Here is an 18,118-nt window from a genome sequence, read left to right as displayed (position 1 = left end):
GAACCCTGATTGGTTCTACATTGTGAACCTTTATTCAACTGAAAACATTTTTGCGATTCGGGTGATTTCCCCGTAGCTCGTAATTATTAATCTGTGTGAGCCGATTGTCATATTTGAGGAGTCTCTTAGCAGTAACAAGCTTCCATGCAACCACGCCACGCTTAATGATTGCAAACATTATAGTTGCTCTTTTTAACATTTTTTCGATGTATCAGTATCAGTATCAGTTTGTTATTATTTTCATCATTTCAAAACACAACAGAACTGTGATACAATGAAAAGATAGGAATCTGTCGAAACAACTTGAAGTAGTCTTTGAGATCAGACACCCACCTTGGCCTAGGCATATAATAGGCAAGCAACACAATTGGGTGGCATGTGGCGGAAGGGGAGATCGATATGTTAGGTCGTGGTCCCGTAATCTTGAAGGCTGGCTAGTATAAAATTTATTCGATCAGTTACTGACCAGTTGTAGAAGGGAGGCGCGGTAAGGGAGACGAGAAATTTTTCACTATCATCAAGGGGGCGTGTCTAAAAAGCTTGAGGACCACTGTTCGATGTGGTCGAACTTAGAATAGAAGGGGACCAGTGACGACCTACCGAGTGAGAATCTGCTAAGTATCAAACGGAAAACACTCACCAGTATCACACTGTCGACAAGTTTTTTGACAATTTTTTTGCACGCTTGAATATCGACATTGCATTAACTTCTCCCTCAGTTCACAGTTTGTCCATACATCAGAGCACCCTAAAATAGGATGATGCTTAACAATAGTCCAGTGATTGGCATCTCAATAAGTGTGTTGTCCTAAATAATATGAAATATTGGAAAGTCACAAAAAATCATTTAATGACACAAAAGCGTAATATTTTACAAAGAAAAGTACACTTAGTCATTTTCGCAAATGTCAATTTCACTAATTAGTTCAGGGGTGGGCAAACTTTTGAGCTCGCGGGCCGCATTCAACATCTGAATTCATTCGCGGGCCGCACTATATAAAATTGGGATTGAAATGAACCCGAATATTTTCGGCTGACACTCGTCAGCCGAAAATATTCGGGTTCATTTCAATATGAATATACTATTTAATTGTATATTGAAGTTCTGTACCTCCAAGAAGCTCTTCAAAAATTGGGATTATAAGCCAAAACGCAATATTGATATTTGATTATATAGTGAGGACATGGAGATAATATATGTGCTTATTTAAAACAAGCCAAACATTGCTTTGACGCACACGCGTCAGAAACATATAGTAGCGAGATTTCATAGGCTGGCGGACCTCAATAAACAATTTGTCAAAACTATAGAGATGAAAGTCGGTCGGCCCGATTCTTAGAACAGGATTGAAGTTTAAATCTGTGAGCAGCGATCTGTTCATAGATTTACTAATTCCACTTTTGATTCCGTTCCAGGACACACAATGCTGACAGCATCATAACCCTGTTAGCTTCAAACACGCTTCTACTATGTGTAGAGTGTAGATAAAATATAAATACCCCCATCCTACGCATACAGACAACGAATCTACCTAAGACACGCCCGAATCATATATATACATGACTGAAGTAATTAAAAATGGAGTGGCCAATCTGAAATCCCACTGGTGATCCAAATTATGTCAATCTCGTTGCAGCTATCCCGCTGTGATATTAAGTATTTACCTTAGATCAGTGGTTCTCAAACTTTTTAAGACACGCCCCCCTCCTTATGATGGTGAATGATTTCGCGCCCCCTTATCGTCATAGCACAAAACGCAACTAGGATGCTAGCAAACCTAACGGGTAGTTTGATGGCATGGAGGGTTACGACTGTGGATGAGAGATTTTAAAATATGTAATTCAGACTAAATACAGAGCAACAACTATGAATTGGATGTAAATCGCGCGAAGCGCGCAAATTTTTTTCAGTCGAGCTCAGCTTCGCGCCCCCATTCAGATGCTTTCACGCCCCCAGGGGGGTCGTGCTCACCAGTTTGAGAATCACTGTCTTAGAATCATCATGTTGAAATATACTAAGAAAAGTTTAATCAAGTCCCTGCATTAGTTCGATTTTTTGTACGCATTTTATCAATATTTTTAAAAAGTTTCTTTAGACTCTCGCGGGCCGCACAGAACGGTGTTGCGGGCCGCATGCGGCCCCCAGGGCCGTAGTTTGCCCACCCCTGAATTAGTTCATTGCCATGATAAAATAGCTATAATTAAACATAGCATAGCACATATAAACTGGACCAGCAATGTCAAAACAATCAAGAGTACCGAGGACAAGAAATTCAGAGGACAAAGGCTCGAACTACAACTAAATAGCTGGTACTTACTATTCGTAAAAGCTAACTAATCTCATGTGTAATGGTCAAATTACATTACTTGGACCCACCCATTCTATAAAACCCCAACAATGTCATTAGAAAACACAACCTTCAAGACTAAAGTACCATATTTAAAGAATCAAGTAGTAAAGTTTGTCGCCGGAGAATCTTTGCAAGAACTACTACGACGGAAATATTATATTGTTTTATAAATCATACTGTACAAACCTTTCCAAATATTATGAGCGATGAATAAGGATTTCATATATACTTTTATCATCACAAAATTGTCAAAGGAGAATGAATACTTGAATGAATACTTCCTTGACTACCTCGACCACCAGCTCAAATTAAAACGCAACGTCCTGTGCAATCGCACAGAGGATAAAACTCATGTCACCTAAATAATAAAACCTGCAATTTCTATGCCCTATGCCCATCGTCACAATGCCAAAACTCGATCCCAATGCCAATTACTAGGTTGATTTTAGGGGGTTCCAGGACCATGAACAGAATAAAATTTATATTTTCGTAATCAGTACAGCAGCAGCTTTCCATTAATACCCGTTTTATCGAATTTTGCGCTCGCCAAGCCGGTCAAAAATGTCTGTAAAGTTGCCTTTGTTCAAATGGAAAGTATGACATAACCCAAATGCAGTGAGCCGTTCACTCTCGCTGTGTCCACACCATATAGCACACTATGATCTCAGTCATCAATACATGATTGCTTTCTGGTAGCATTTTTAATATGTTCGATATGAGGATTTCTATTTTATATTTATACTAATTGTTACTATTTTCCTGCATTTCATAATAGGCAAAGGGGAAGGACTAAGCAGACTTGATGTTGAGACGTCCTGGTCAATTTGTAAGTAGATGCTAAAATTGCAGTGTAACAGATGTGGCAAATTTGATGCCAATAATACACAGGGTCAAATCAATTGAAATTGATTAAATACCTACATACATGCCTAGAATCAACAATTAAATGGATATAAAAAGGATCATAGAAACAGACTATTGATCTTCCAGCCTTTGGTTTAACATTTGAAGTACTTGGCGTAAACTGCACTGAATTCAAAATTTTTGTCTCTGGCTTGTGAAATTTTCGAAAATAGATCTGCTATTGAAATGACCCAATGTCGTTATTCAAACCTTCGACAACGCACGCTTGCTGATTACAAGAGCGTGACTCTGTAGATGACCCCGAGCACCGTCCTGGCTGTGAGCATGTTCTTGATCGAGATTGGGATCCGCCGTCACATTTTTTTGAGCACGCTCCCCATCCCGACCACCGGTTCCATGTAGGAGTAGGAGTAGGCGTACCACCTCCGTTCCCTGTGAGAGTTAAATTCATGTCGCAAGATTGTTTTCAAGTGTCGATTCAACAGGGTTGGAAAATGACTTGACTTGGGACAATTTGTGTATCGACTCGATTTGTAATCGAGTACTTGTACGTGACTCAACCGAGTCATATGGTTCGAGACTAAGACAGTCGAGACTTGCACTTCATTGTAACTCCGCATAATAATGAAGTTACTACATCGTTCGTATTTCGTGTATCAGTAATGGTACTTTAAATAAAGGGCCAGAAACTGTCCAGAGTGAGCAAATAAGCATATAATGAACGCGATGCATTCGATATCACCTCCTCAGAGTGGTAAAAAAGTGGGTTGAACATGACCTGAACTCGAGACTGAATAGTGAACATAATGAGTTGGACTCTGACTCGAGTCTTGACACTATGACCCAGACTTGAGTCTCTGCTCCTCGATTTGAGCTTGGTGGTGAATTGAAAAGGATTCGACTCAATTTGAGTCAAAACCAGTGAAATTGATGGAGATTTACTTGTGTCTCGGAACCTTGTGACTTGATAACAAACGTACGATTCAAAGGGTATGTTTGGCCTCAAGCAAAAGTACCGCCATAGACTGCTAGCTTATCACTACCCAATAACAAGTAGAACACACAGTTCAAAAATGTGCCCCAACTACATCATATTGAAGTAGAAGACGATACCTGGCTACTCGGGTAGATACTTGAAAAAGGTAGGCTTTATCACAGGGTCACACACTTGAAGCGATTACTCGAGGTAGCATACATTCGCAATTACAAGATGCATATTCGTGAGTAACCCAAAATGACTGAATTAAAAATTATCGTCACTTGTTACGAGTCTATTTGGCCTAGTCGCCAGGACAATGTCCCTCATAAAATGGGTTGCGAACTTATCCAAAAACTCATTTCTACTTTAATAAGTCTAAAATAGAAGGAAATAAAAAGTAATTTTGGTTTAAATACTGTAAAGTATTAATGAATAGTTCGAAAACGTAACCACTTGACTAAGTAATGTAGGTAGGTTATATCTACTTGAGTACTTCAAAAAACTAATGGTTCTGTGTTTTATAGCAGGAATTGAGTACGCCACCACTGATATCTAGAATGAGCGGTATCGAGTTGAAAATCAACCTTCTATGTCAGTGGCTTTTAAACCGGGGGCGTGAAAGCATCTGAAAGCATCTAAGAGAGATGTATGTTTCTTGAGCTTGGAATGAGCCTAATTTATAACGAAACTTCCGAGTTTCAACCAAGACAATAATCTTTATTACTAGCGATGTTTAGAAGGTGAGGTTCATGTTTGTGTTCGGTGTGTGAGCCTCGAACATTTGGAGGTTCTCATTTGCAAACAAACTGTGATAGGTTCTACATTGTGAACCTTTATTCAACTGAAAACATTTTCACGCTTCGTGTGATTTACTCGTAGCTTGTAATTATTAATCTGTGTATGCCTAATGTCATATTTGAGGGGTCTCTCAGCCGTCATAAGCTTCCATGCCATCGAGCTATGCTTTGGGATTGCTCTTTTCAACATTTTTTTGAAGTATCAGTATCAGTTTATTAATATTTTCATCATTTCAAAACACAACAACACTGCGATACAATGAAAAGATAGGAAGGTGTCGAAACGACTTGGAGTAGTGTTTGAGATCAGGCAACCACCTTGGACTAAGCGAAGCAGAGAAGAGGCATGCACACTGAATGAAAAGTAAAGCAGAGAATATAAAAGGCAAGCGACACAATCATGTGGCATGTGGCCGAACGCGAGATTGATAGCTTAGGTTGTGGTCTGGTAATCCTGAAGGCTGACCAGCATTAAATTTATTCGATCAGTTACGGACCAGTTGCAGAGAGGGAGGCGACAAATTTTTCTACGTGGCTAAACTTAAAATAGACGGGGACCTGTGACGACCTACCGAGTGAGAAACTGCTAAATAACGAACAGAAAACACTCACCAGCATCACACTGTCGACAAGTTTTTTGACAATTTCTTTGCACACTTGAATATCGACATTGCAATAACTTCTCCCTCAGTTCACAATTTGTCCATACATCAGAGCACCCTAAAATAGGATGATGCATAACAATAGTCCAGTGATTGGGATATCAATGGGTGTGTTGTCTTGAATAATTTGCAATATGTAAAAACTAAGTAGTAGAGTGTGTCGCGGCAGCATCTTTGCAAGAACCACCCCAACGAAAATATTACATCGTTTTATAAATCATACTGTACAAACCTTTCAAAATATTATGAGCGATGAATAAGGATTTCATATATACTTTGATCATCAGAAATCGGCGCCAGAGATTCTAATATAATCGTTTTGACGAGTCAAATTGTTTCCTTGGCACAATAGTTCCAGTGAAATGATATCGGAAATTGCGCCCGGTAACAGCTTATCGACTAGTAAATATTTTCAATTCGTCAGGCAAGGAATGCTTTCCATAGTACTTGAATACTTTTATTGACTGCTCTCGAAACCAACTCAATTTATAACACAACGTATTGAGCAGGTGCACTGAAGCCAAAACCCATGTCCCCTGATTGATACAATCTGTAATTTCTATGTCCTATCTTTGCTGCATCTCAGTTATCCATACATCATTGCTTTATGGTAGCATTTTCAGTATGTTCATCTGCGGATTTCATAAGATTTGTTTCTCCTACATTTCATAATAGGCAAAGGCAAATGGGGAAGGACTAAGCAGTCTTGATGTTGAGACATTCTGGTAAATTTGTGTGTAGATGTTAAAATTAAAGTGATACTAATATGACAAATTTGATGTCAATAATGCACTGACTCAAATCAAGTGAAATTGATTAAATACCTACACAAATACCAAGAATCGACAGTAAAATGGATAAAAAACATAAAAATAGACCATTGGTCTTTCCAGCCTTAGGTTCGACATGTGACGTACTCGGAGCAAACTTCACCGAAGATAAAATTCAGCTTCTAGGATGTGAAATTTTTGAAAAAAGATCCGCTATTGAAATGACAGAATGACGTAAGTCAGACCTGCGACAACGCACGCTTGCTGATTGCATGAACGCGACTGTGTAGATGACCCCGGGCACCGTCCTGACTGTGAGCATGTTCTCCTTCGAGATTGGGATCCGCCGTCACATTTTTTTGAGCACGCTCCCCAACCTGACCACCGGTTCCACGTAGGAGTAGGCGTATTACCTCCGTTTCCTGTGAGATTCGAGTTCATGAAGCAAGATCATTTTCAAGTGTCGATTCAACAGGGTTGGAAAATGACTCAACTCAACTTGAGTCAATTTGTGTATTGACTCGATTTGTACTCAGGTCCTATGGCTCGAGACTAGGACGGCCAAGAGAGGTATTTCATTGTAACTCCGAATACTGATGAAGTTACCACATCGTTCGTATTTCATCTGCCAGTAATGATTCTTTAAAAATAGGGCCAGAAACTGTAAAAAGTGAGCAAATTGACATATTACTAATGTGACGCACTCGATATCATCAAATCCGAGTGGTAAAAAAGATGGTTGAACACGAACTGAAATCAAAACTGAATAGTGAACATATTGACTTGGACTCTGACTCGAAAATTAACACTATGACCCATTGGTGAATTGAAAATGACTCTACTTGACTCGAGTCAAAATCAGTGAGATTTAGTGAGATTGACTGGTGACCTGGTCACAACCACATGATTCAATAGGTATGTTTGGCCTGCCTTAAGAGAAATGAATCTACTGTTATTCCAGTGGTTTTCAACCACGTGGCCTTCAAAGGCTAGGCTACCCAGGAAATTGAAAAAAAATATCAATTTTTTTATTATTGTTGATACATGTTGTATTAGATGTCATCTTACATCTACCCTAGTACTATGATGATTGAATTCATCGAAGTGTCACAAATTGAATTTTTAATAAGCCTATGTAGTCACTCCACCCCCCCCCCCCCCCCCCCCTTGATTATGAACTCGGCTACAACAGCCGCGAATATCTGAGCCCCTGGAGCCCTACGCACGCCGCTGTCGATCTTCATGCTTTTGAGGATATCTATGGTGTAATTAGTGATGTGTTACAACAGATCAAAACAACAGTATGCTGGTCTCAGCACTTTGCAGCTGTTATGTTACAAACTTGCGAAATTTTCGTTTTTTTTCGAAAATTTTCAATTCGCCTCCAGAGAATAACCTTTGTTGAAAATAAATAGTTTCACCCGGAAATTCGGGGTAATTAGACTCTATAATGTGCACATAGAAAAAAATTTCACTCATAAATTTTGCCAGAAAAAATTTCACAAAAAATAGTTTGAAAAATCCTAAAATTCAGTAAAACTCAAAAAAGTTGACATTTTTTTTTCACCAAATTTTTACCCAAGGTTAGGATTTCCAACGGAGCCCTTTGTGTCCAAATTTCAGAAAGATTGCTGCATTAGTATCAAAGTTTGGGTGTATGACTGGTTTTCCAATTCGAGGGGTTACCTAGCCCCTTTGAGCCATACACCAAATAATTCTCGTTGTAAGCAGGATCTGGTGTAGCCCAGCTTGGAACAGAATACGATCAATGTATCACGATAGAATAAAAAATTGGTTGACGGTTGTTTGACAAAGCCAGCGTACGAAGAAGGTTTAGTGAAGGGGATATTTGGCCATTCATAATTTGGCTATTTCCATAATCGCAAGTTAGATCTTTGCGAGCAACTCTACAATGAATAAACTTTTTGAAAATATGTTCAGTTATTTTGCTACCCAGACGATACTGACCCCAGCTGCCATTACAATTTCACGGTGTGTGTCTGATTAAAAGACTTCTCCAAGTCGTTTCGGAGCCCACCCCATATCGCAATCTTGTGGTGCATTGATTTGATAGCAATTTCATTAAGATGATGATGATGATGATGACCAACTCAGCTTTTATAGCTTGAATTTAGTGGGTCACTACTGACATTTTCCTGGTTTACTAGGTCATTAGCAGTAAAGAGTTGAAATTCAAGTGTTTTGATGGCTAAACCTAACATAATCGATATCATTTCATGAGGGTCTGTGATTACTTTGACGATTTGCAAAGTGAAAATAACTAAAACACCTAACAGGAACCACTCACCCGTGGTGCAATATCCACAAGTTTTTGGACATGTGGTCCGAAACCACGGACAGTGATTATTATTCTTCCTCAGTTGACAGTCCGTTCGTACATCAGAGCACCCTAAAATAGGATGTTCATAACCAATTGTCATATGATATCAAATGCTCTGATCTCAATGCATGTGTTGTCTTGTATAATTCGAATTACGATATTGGAAAGGTATAAGAATCATTTTGATGACATACAAGGGTCACCGTTTACATAAGAGTATACTGAGCGATTTTGACATTGCAAAAGGAGGAGTTCAGTAATTTGTTAAGTTATCATAATTATATTGGTGTTAATAAACAAATGTGCCAGTAATATAAAAAATAAATTGAGCTGAAGAAAATTTATACGACAGGGAACAAGGTATTGGAGTACTACTAAAGTGCCACCAAATAACCCATTCTTGCCTGTCAATAATGGGATGAAAGTACGTAAGAGGTGGCTAATGTTACAGGGAATGGTAGTATCAAGTTACTTAAGCGTCACTGATAAAATCAAATCAAAACAAACCTTGAGAAGATACAAGCAGGCAATGGTTAAGTAACAGAATTTGAAATCCAAGCAGTATATCGCGTAACAGCATCTTTACAAGAAACACTATTACAAATATATTATATTGTTTCACAGACATGTTGTACAAACATTTAAAAATATAATAAAGACCAAACTAGGTTTTCATACATAGCTGAAGTGATAATTTAGCAGTCTTCCATCATACACACAAAACCAGGGTTTAATATGAAACTCCCATAACACAAACAACAACACAGTACAGCAAACCATCTGACATGTGTACAGGTTTACGTTTGGGGCGCTACAAGTTACAACACTGTTGCAGCAATTAGTAAAGACTTTATTATTTTTCAGGCGCATCATATTTTAACTACTTTTGTTGATAGTTTGCAAATCACACACACCTATTGTTGACAATTAAAATATTGGCACGAAACAATGATATAAACTCATATAGTCTTTTTTTCCTGAGAAATCATGCACTGTTGGAACTTATGATCCAGTAAAAATCTGACATGCATCATCTTCAAGTAGGCTACTTAGTCACGCTAGCATTACATCCGGTGATACTTGAATACATTTTCTGACTACTTCACAACACAAAGTATTGTGCAATTGCTCTGAGGACAGAAACTCATATCAACCCTGATTAATAGAATATGGAATTTCTATGTCCTGTCTATCCTGAATCTCAGTTATCTATATACAAGTGCTCTATGGTACCATTTACAGTAAGTGCAACAAGCAGTTCTGGCAAAGAACCAATTCTTAAAAAAATGTAGTTACGCAATTTGTGCTACGTTTCACAACAAGCAAATGGGAAGGTCAAAGAAGACTTGACATTAAGTGCTCATGGTAAATTTGTAAGGAGATGCTAAAATTACAGTGAAACTAATACTGCAAATTCTATTTCAATAACACCCCAAGGCAAAACCAGTGAAATAGATCAAATACCCACACACATAGCCAGAGGCAATCAAAACACCAAAACGGATAAACATGGAATAATCACAAAAATAGGCTATTAGTCTTCCCAGCCCTAGGCCTATTGTGTGAAGTACTCTGCACAAATTGCACCAATGTTAAATTCTTGTTGCTAGGTCGTGAAATTTTAGAAGATACATCTGTTTTTGTTGTGCAGAGCAAGGAGAAATAAAATAAGTATCACAACGATGGCACAAGTGAGATAAAGAACATATTCAGGCTGTAGCTAAGGAGAATATTCAATGATGTCATAAAACGGTTCTTCAAATTTGCGAAATAACAATATAAAAGCTTTTTTGATAGTTTATTGAGACCAATGCCATGATTGACGAGTCACAGATTCGTTGATAGGTAATTGTGTCGATGAAAGTGACCCTAATAATGGGTGGTCTATAGCAGGCTGTTCAACCTTCTCGCCATTCACGCTCACATTTCTTTTACATACATAAGGTACCCGTACAGTCACAATCCAGCGAACAGTCATCATGGCCACATTCGCGTCAAATATATAACTTAAATTGGCTACTGCAGGACTTCGCAGCCTTGTGATGTTATGTGCCATCACTGTTTTCTTGTGAAAAGGCTTGCGCATGATAGAAGCAGAACACCCCCACATCAAGATTTGAATATTTGAGCAATCAATAAAGGTATTACCTGAAAACACATATGTATCGAGGCTACTAATTGAATTTACCCATGCCGAAAGTCATCGTTAAACAAATGACAGGCATGAAATTGATAATGGATCATTATTAAATTATTAGACATTTCATGCAGCAACTATATATTAACGATGACGTTGGAATATATCGATACTGGACATGCTTTCTCAAACTCATAAACTTAAAATGGCCCAATTCACGACAGGATTAAAAATAAATTGCTTCCTTTTTGATGTCATGTGACTAACCTATCTAGTATGTCCTATTAGATAAGAAAGTACTTAGATATCTACTATCAATCAGTTCGACGAGCTCCATATTGACAATCCAGATCTTCAACAAAATATCAGATAACTATATTTATTACATATATTTCACCATTTTCATCCGATTAGTCAAAATTGTCAAACAATTGTAATCAATATCTTGGCGATTAGGGCTTGAGCACTAACGACCGTTAAAAGTCTCGCGACTGTCTTGTTTATCGAGTGACGCTGTTAATCCAGTTTTCGTAAGCAGTGACGCTCGTGTAAACTCCAGGGATTCCCTTATAGGCACGGCACTTTGGACCGAAAGAGACCACTCCAGCAACAAACCAGCCGCAAGTGTCACGTCTTTGACATGCAAGCGGCCCACCACTGTTACACTGTCGACAGAAAGAAATATGATATGGTCTCAAATTAAAGATAAATCGAGATATAGGCCACCGTATTGTAACTGAGCCTAAAAGATTTACAAAATAATCCCCATTGCACTCAAGCCACGCATTATATTTAAAGCGCAGTGCCGCTTTAAAAGACACTTATGAGTACAGAACTTCATAATACATAAAAATATTATATTGATACTCAATAACCAAAGGACAGAAAGGACGGAAAGGACATAGTTTATTTTTGTCCTTGATGTTTTTGCGGCATATACACCTACTCATGATACACATACACACGATCTGCGCATATGCATACCATGAGTGCATGATGTGCATATGCCGCTGGACAAGGAAGTGCAGATATAGTCTTTACGGCTTTCTAAGTCATGCACCACCCTTCCATGCTGTCCCAGTAATGCATGAGCGCCAAGCAGGGAAGCCATGGATACCAGTGTTACTAATCAGGTCTTTGGTCTGACCCGGCCAGGAATCGAACCCACGACCTACCGATCAAGAAGCCAGACGCTTAACCATTACGCTATCTTGGCGGTCGCGCGGTCTTGTCGGTAGTCGAGCTGACTCTCAATAAGCGTTACTGTCAGCTATAATGCAGCAACATTGGAGGCATTAAAATAATGAGTATCGAAACAATATGACATTCAAAACACCGAGTGTCATAATGACGGGGAGGTTCACAATGATAGCATTTATAATTATATCTGATGGGTTACCGACTAGCGACACATCGTCAGACATGATGGATCACACAACGTACGCCATGCTCTTATGTTACAGCGTTGTAATGACTCGAGCCCGTAGTTTTTGCTGATAAAAGCAAGATATGATAGAGAATTGGTATTGAAGGGGAAGCTGGCTATTGCGCGATTCATGACTGGCGATTTGAACACCAGACACAACAATTAATTCTAGACTAGAGGATATACGGGACAGATCAGTAACCAGACCAGGGTACCGAATAAATGACAGTCAATCAAGGTCTCTTGAAAGCCTCACATTGTCCCAATGGTCCTAGGACACATGAGTATGTGACACTTCGGCATACGAAAATTGAGCATGCGACACTTCAGAATATAGGAAAAATTTGGGTTTAAGATCGGGTACGGTTTAGAATGAGAATTAGGGTTAGGTTTAGGGTTAAGATTTATATAAGGGTTAATATCAGGATTATGGTGGGGGTCAGGGTAGGTATTTGGGCTGTAAAGCCAAACGACAAAGAGACGCATGCTGATCGGTCGTTTTTTCATTATGTAGCATGCTCATGCGTCGGACAATCTGTCCCAGTGCATAGTTACGGGCACGGCACACAGTGCCGGGCGAATAGCCTGAGAAATGATTCGTACGGTACCAGACGAATAGCTACTGTCATAAATAAAATTGACTGAACGTTTTAACAGTTTTGCCCCACAATCGATTGCGATAGAGAAAGTGTATATAATAATCAGTAATGTTTTCTCAATAACGTCCATTGCTCGAATTAGAAAGCCTTATAAGCTATGTTCCCTCTAAGCTGCGCACGTGCGCAGTGCTGAAACGGTCTCTGCGCACAGAAAATCGAAGCTGCGCACAAAAAATATGAAGTGATGACTTTTTTTTAATCGTTGCGCACTGTTCTCCAAGGTACCGCGCAAGCGCGCAGACTCGTGAAAAATTAGAGGGGACATTGCCAAGGCCAGATAGTGTTCTCGTTGAAGTCTGAAACCGAGGTACATTATTGCGCACTTTGAAGAAATGATAATTTGCAATGACGTGGGCCTGAAAGAGATTTTTCTTTTAGTATGGTCTCGTACGCGTCAGCGATACTGATATAATTTCAATAGCGCAATCTTTTTCTGGGAATGGCGAAATGACATGGTTTAACAAAACTCGAAGTTAATCTGCGAGAAACTAACGAATAGTATTCTTCGCGTAGCATGAACATTGCATAAGATTTACTGTACAATTACATGCCGTGAATTTTCGAAGTCATCACTTCCATCAGGCCAATCTGATCACGTGTGATAAGAAAGGATAATATGCAAAATATGCAAGTACAAGCACCAATATTTTTGAAAAAATCCATCCCCTTGCAAACGTTTATCGGCATATGCTTCAACTGCACACTCTGGGGAGTCGAATTAAATAAGCCTTTCAGTAGCACAAATTTTGATTTTATTCGATTCGTTTGAACGGGAATGTTCTGTCGATAAGGTCATTCGCTAATATTGTTCTTGCTTCGGTCAGACTTGAATATTCGTATCAATATAAATTACTGTATGTCTTGATAGTAATTAGTGTATTGCCAGTGTTTTAAGTTTTAACGCGGTAGGCCTACATCGATCGCATGTATTGATTTGAAGTGCGTTGGTTCTCGTGTTAATCGTGTGTTTAAGTCTACAAGTAATCTATGAGTCACCATGTATGTACACGGATTTAGTGTGACGTCACATATGGTCGCACAAAATTACGATTCGCCGTCTATAGTACTTGCGGTTACAAGCGTCCATCTATATCGCAACAAGTGTTTTGGCTAGCTGCTTGCCTGTGTGGCCATTGGCCAACGTTGCGTCAATACTCGCTAATTCTGCTTGTCACTGTTTAAACTGATCGCTTTTAATGATGACAAAACGAATGGGTAGTTTCTCATGCTCATCCCTTCACCAAGCCAAATTAACAAAGAAGTGCGACCCGTTTTACATGGAATGGTTGTCGGAGCATGTGAAAACGGAAGACATAAGTACGTACGCCCGAAGACCTTTAATTACTATTTATGGCTCCTATACCTTTTCCAACACACCTGACTCGATCAGCTCAGCTGGTAAATCTGATTACGTGAGCAGAGAGAGCATAAAAATTGCTAGCAATATACCGACGCAATCATGAATGACATAAATTTTCCGCGCTTCGCGCGTTCAGGCGTCACACCCACCCAACGGCCTTCCAATCTAGATGATAAGCAACGGCCAAAAGCGCACAGCCTAAGGGGGGTCTGGGGGCGCGAAGCCCCCCAGAAGTTTGATATATCACCCTATGGGGGGTCTGGTTGCGCACTGTTGTCCAACGGCCTGCGCAGTGAGTTGGCGTGTTTGCGCAGACTCGTGAAAAATTAGAGGGAACGTTGCTTATAAGGCTATTTCTCACCTCCTTGCCCAGCAGCATATACACAATGCATATCATGAACGCATGTGTCCGCGTTTATGTGTATCACGGCGTTACTCCATTAGGTGTCAACTCTCAAGTTTAGATTTCTCAACAACGTCCGTTATAGTAAGCTGGATTCTCGGCAATACCCATTGCCCATTCTCAATAGTGTCAATTGTCAGTTGTGTTTTTCTCGGCAATAGCATTCTCGGTATTGAACGGCTGCGAAGCCTAATACTCGATTCAGAACCAAATAACCAGTTCTAATTGTGGTAACGAGTACAATATGGACAGAGTGCGACAAACTGGTCAACAAATACCTGCCGATTTACCTCAGATTTAAAATTTACCTCACCAAACAACTGTCTTTTTCATCAAACAAATCCCCCGTGCACAAAACTCCAGGTTTCGTTTTCAAAAACGATCCCAGATCCCAAAGGGATTGCTGATTGGCGGTACTGTATCCATGGATGCATACATCGGAGTCGAATACATTGATGTTTACATTTGCAGAATACTCGTGGGTTGTTTTACGCCGTTGATACCTGCACAAGACATTAGATAGATTAAGTACATAATATGGATCGGAACCTTCTTGTCAGATTGCCCAACCCCCCCCCCCCCCTACTTCAAAAGCTAAGACACAGATTGGGCACATAAAGACAATCGAATAATAATCAACAACAACAACAGACTTCCAAATTCAGTATTATTATCTGATGAGATTCTTGGAGGTACAGAACTTCTATATACAATTGGTTAGTATATTCATATTGAAATGAAACCCAATATTTTCGGCTGACGCGCGTCAGGGGTAATCGTCAGCAGCTAATATCTGATGTTGTGCATATCATAACTTATGAATTACACCCTTCGGCGATCAATATTTTGGTAGTATTGAATGTATAACCGTAAATATTTTACGATGTGCATTTCTCGGATGGATTGTTCGGATAGGACTTGATATCACCAGCATCAGAATTTTTATATTGCTTTCGATCAAAAAGTTCACAAGAACTGTGATACAACGAAGAGAAAGGAAGGAGTCGGAACAACTTGTTGAAGTGCTTAGTGCAAAATATTTATGAACTGAAAGTCTCGGTCAATATAATTTCCGTAGCGGTTACGTGGCTGGCCGCATAGTCACTCATATGACAGTTTCATCACAGCAAAATAGGGCTTCACAAAATGCTTCGAACCATAGGATCTACCATACTTTCAAACTTCCCAATTGCGCATAGCATCAATAGAGTAGGGTTACCATAGGTCTTCATATTTCAAGAAATGACCTCCACTCAAATGTCATCCTTTTTCGCAATCTGTCCGTCTTTTAGTTTAAAAGACCAAATAGGACCACAAACTACAAAAATGTTGGCCGAATCGAAAAAATGACTTTTTTTAATGTTTAGTCAAGCCAATTATATTAGCTGTAGGTCATTCCATGCCAAATCAACCAAATGTTTATCAAAAGACAACCCTATGGTCATGGATTTTATTCAAATCGCACACAAAGGGAGACACTGATCTCCTGATCAGAAAAACTTGATTTTATCGAAATCGGATGAGTGGTTGAGATTTTATCGCAGTGAGAAAAATACCACTTTTTGCATTCATTGAACCATGTTGAAATGGCATTTCTGAACAACTCATTTTGCAATAATCTTTATACATGATGGGCTTGAGTTTTCGTGGGTGAATCAACGCTTTTGAGACCACTGTTACGTTAACTCTGAATGTGAACAATAATATGCTGGATGTTCCAAAAGTTTATGGGTCAAAGGAGACGGTGGGGCCCCCAATGAAATCAGTTATGCATGACGGAATTTTCTGGGCCGAATTGTGAGTAAAGTTATACTTCAAATTTATTGAGTAAGGTATCAAATGAAAGCTAAGAACAAATACAATGCAATAATAGGAATCCCAATGGTGATTTCAATGATCTAAGAAGTGTTATAGCAAAAAAACTAAGGTCATGATATTTCCCACGTGTCTGAAGGTATTTTGGGGGGTTTAATTTATACAGCTGCTTGGTTTTTGGTTACGTGATTAGGTATATTAATTAGCTAGCACTATCCATTTCATTCCATGGTGCAAGTGATATCAAACATTTAATCAAGCTATTATTCAGTCACAAGGTATAAGAAAACAGCTGACAGAGTGCCTAGTTCTATAATATACAACCACTATAGGGATAAATACAAAATAAACATAGCATAAACTCTTATGCCTCTTCAGAGTCTTCAGTGCCTTGGGCTCAGCGTGTGACATACTTTCCAGATATTTCCCTCCTTATTCATTCTTGTATCAAGGTTGTGACATTTAGGTACACCAGCCCTTGAATGCCAAATAATGTCATGTAAAATTTTTTAATATTCCACACTTTTATCAGCTGTCAAATCTGCAGATATCAATCTTTCTTTCTGTGGCAACCACATACCTAGCTAAGACAGCCTAGAAGACTTCGGTCATATCGGGTCTCCCAGTCTACACCGTGTAAAATATATGTATACTATTGGACATGACTGTTTGTGGATATGGCCTATACTATATTTCATGGTTGACGAATAAAAGAATTCTCCCTCTCTCTGTTTAAAAAATACCACAGGAAATAGTTCAGATATTGAAAGCTGATAAGAGTTAGGTTGACAGTATGTGTACCTGTACGAGGTGTGTCAAATTGGATAGGGGCAGATCTATTCCTACAGATTACATGACGGCCGGAGCACTACATTAATGGCAAAATTGTGACACCAAATCTTTAGCTTTGCTTTTCAGTGCGATGCTTGAGTATCCATGCAGCTCATGTTATAGCAAGACACTAATTCATATCCAACTTGAGACAGAACACAATGAAATGATTGATATTAGATTATCATCAAACAGTTAACATGGCCCAATTGAACAGGTTCGTCAATTGCTGCAATACTGCAGACTTACCACTACCTCTATCCCCATCTAGTATGCATACTTTTATTTGAAATAATCAGGACTACTAACTTATTATTGAATCATCAACAAATGGCCCAAGATGGCTCAGCCCGGAACAGTGATGTACTGCAAGTGAACCATCAAATTCAATACCAATAGCTTACCCGGGCAGAACATAAGGCATTTATCAATCTACCATACTGAACTGAACGCCACCGCCAGGAGATCAACCACAAAATGCCACCAAGCCATGTATGAGGAACAAATTCTTTTTGATCTATCGTTAGAACGCATTTGTGCAACTGCAATCAACAAGCAAATGCATGTAGGCACATGATAAACCATTTCCGACAAGAGAAGCCTGATCTGGATAAGGATACCACACTTGTGAATTAATAAATTACCTTTTGCTTGGAAGGTTCCAAACAAGCTTGAACTCATCGTGTTCCTGCTGGTGAATTTCGGCATCTTGACAATTCTTGA

The 18,118-nt window shown here is 39.2% G+C and overlaps 1 protein-coding gene across 2 annotated transcripts in view; it reads right to left on the bottom strand.

Moving 5' to 3' along the window:
- Window positions 1-18,118, bottom strand: part of LOC145445978 (uncharacterized) — a 31,354-nt gene extending 13,236 nt beyond the window's left edge. Inside the window, exons 1-6 of one of the 2 annotated variants that reach the window (XM_080324159.1) lie at window positions 18,040-18,118; window positions 8,732-8,833; window positions 6,669-6,845; window positions 5,604-5,711; window positions 3,465-3,647; window positions 635-748 (exon numbers count right to left, since the gene is read on the bottom strand). In XM_080324159.1, coding sequence (XP_080180285.1) covers window positions 635-748; window positions 3,465-3,647; window positions 5,604-5,711; window positions 6,669-6,845; window positions 8,732-8,833; window positions 18,040-18,103 — 748 coding nt within the window. In that variant the 5' untranslated portion in view covers window positions 18,104-18,118. Of the gene's footprint in view, window positions 1-634; window positions 749-3,464; window positions 3,648-5,603; window positions 5,712-6,668; window positions 6,846-8,731; window positions 8,834-9,271; window positions 9,424-18,039 lie in introns of those variants that run through there. The other variant, XM_080324158.1, reaches the window with a different exon arrangement.

Source organism: Botryllus schlosseri, chromosome 9 (assembly GCF_051294905.1).
Source record: "Botryllus schlosseri isolate E-star chromosome 9, Bs_hap1, whole genome shotgun sequence".
Taxonomy (NCBI): Eukaryota; Metazoa; Chordata; class Ascidiacea; order Stolidobranchia; family Styelidae; genus Botryllus; species Botryllus schlosseri.
Note: the sequence above shows the minus strand (reverse complement) of the source record. Positions and strands in the feature narration are given on the sequence as shown.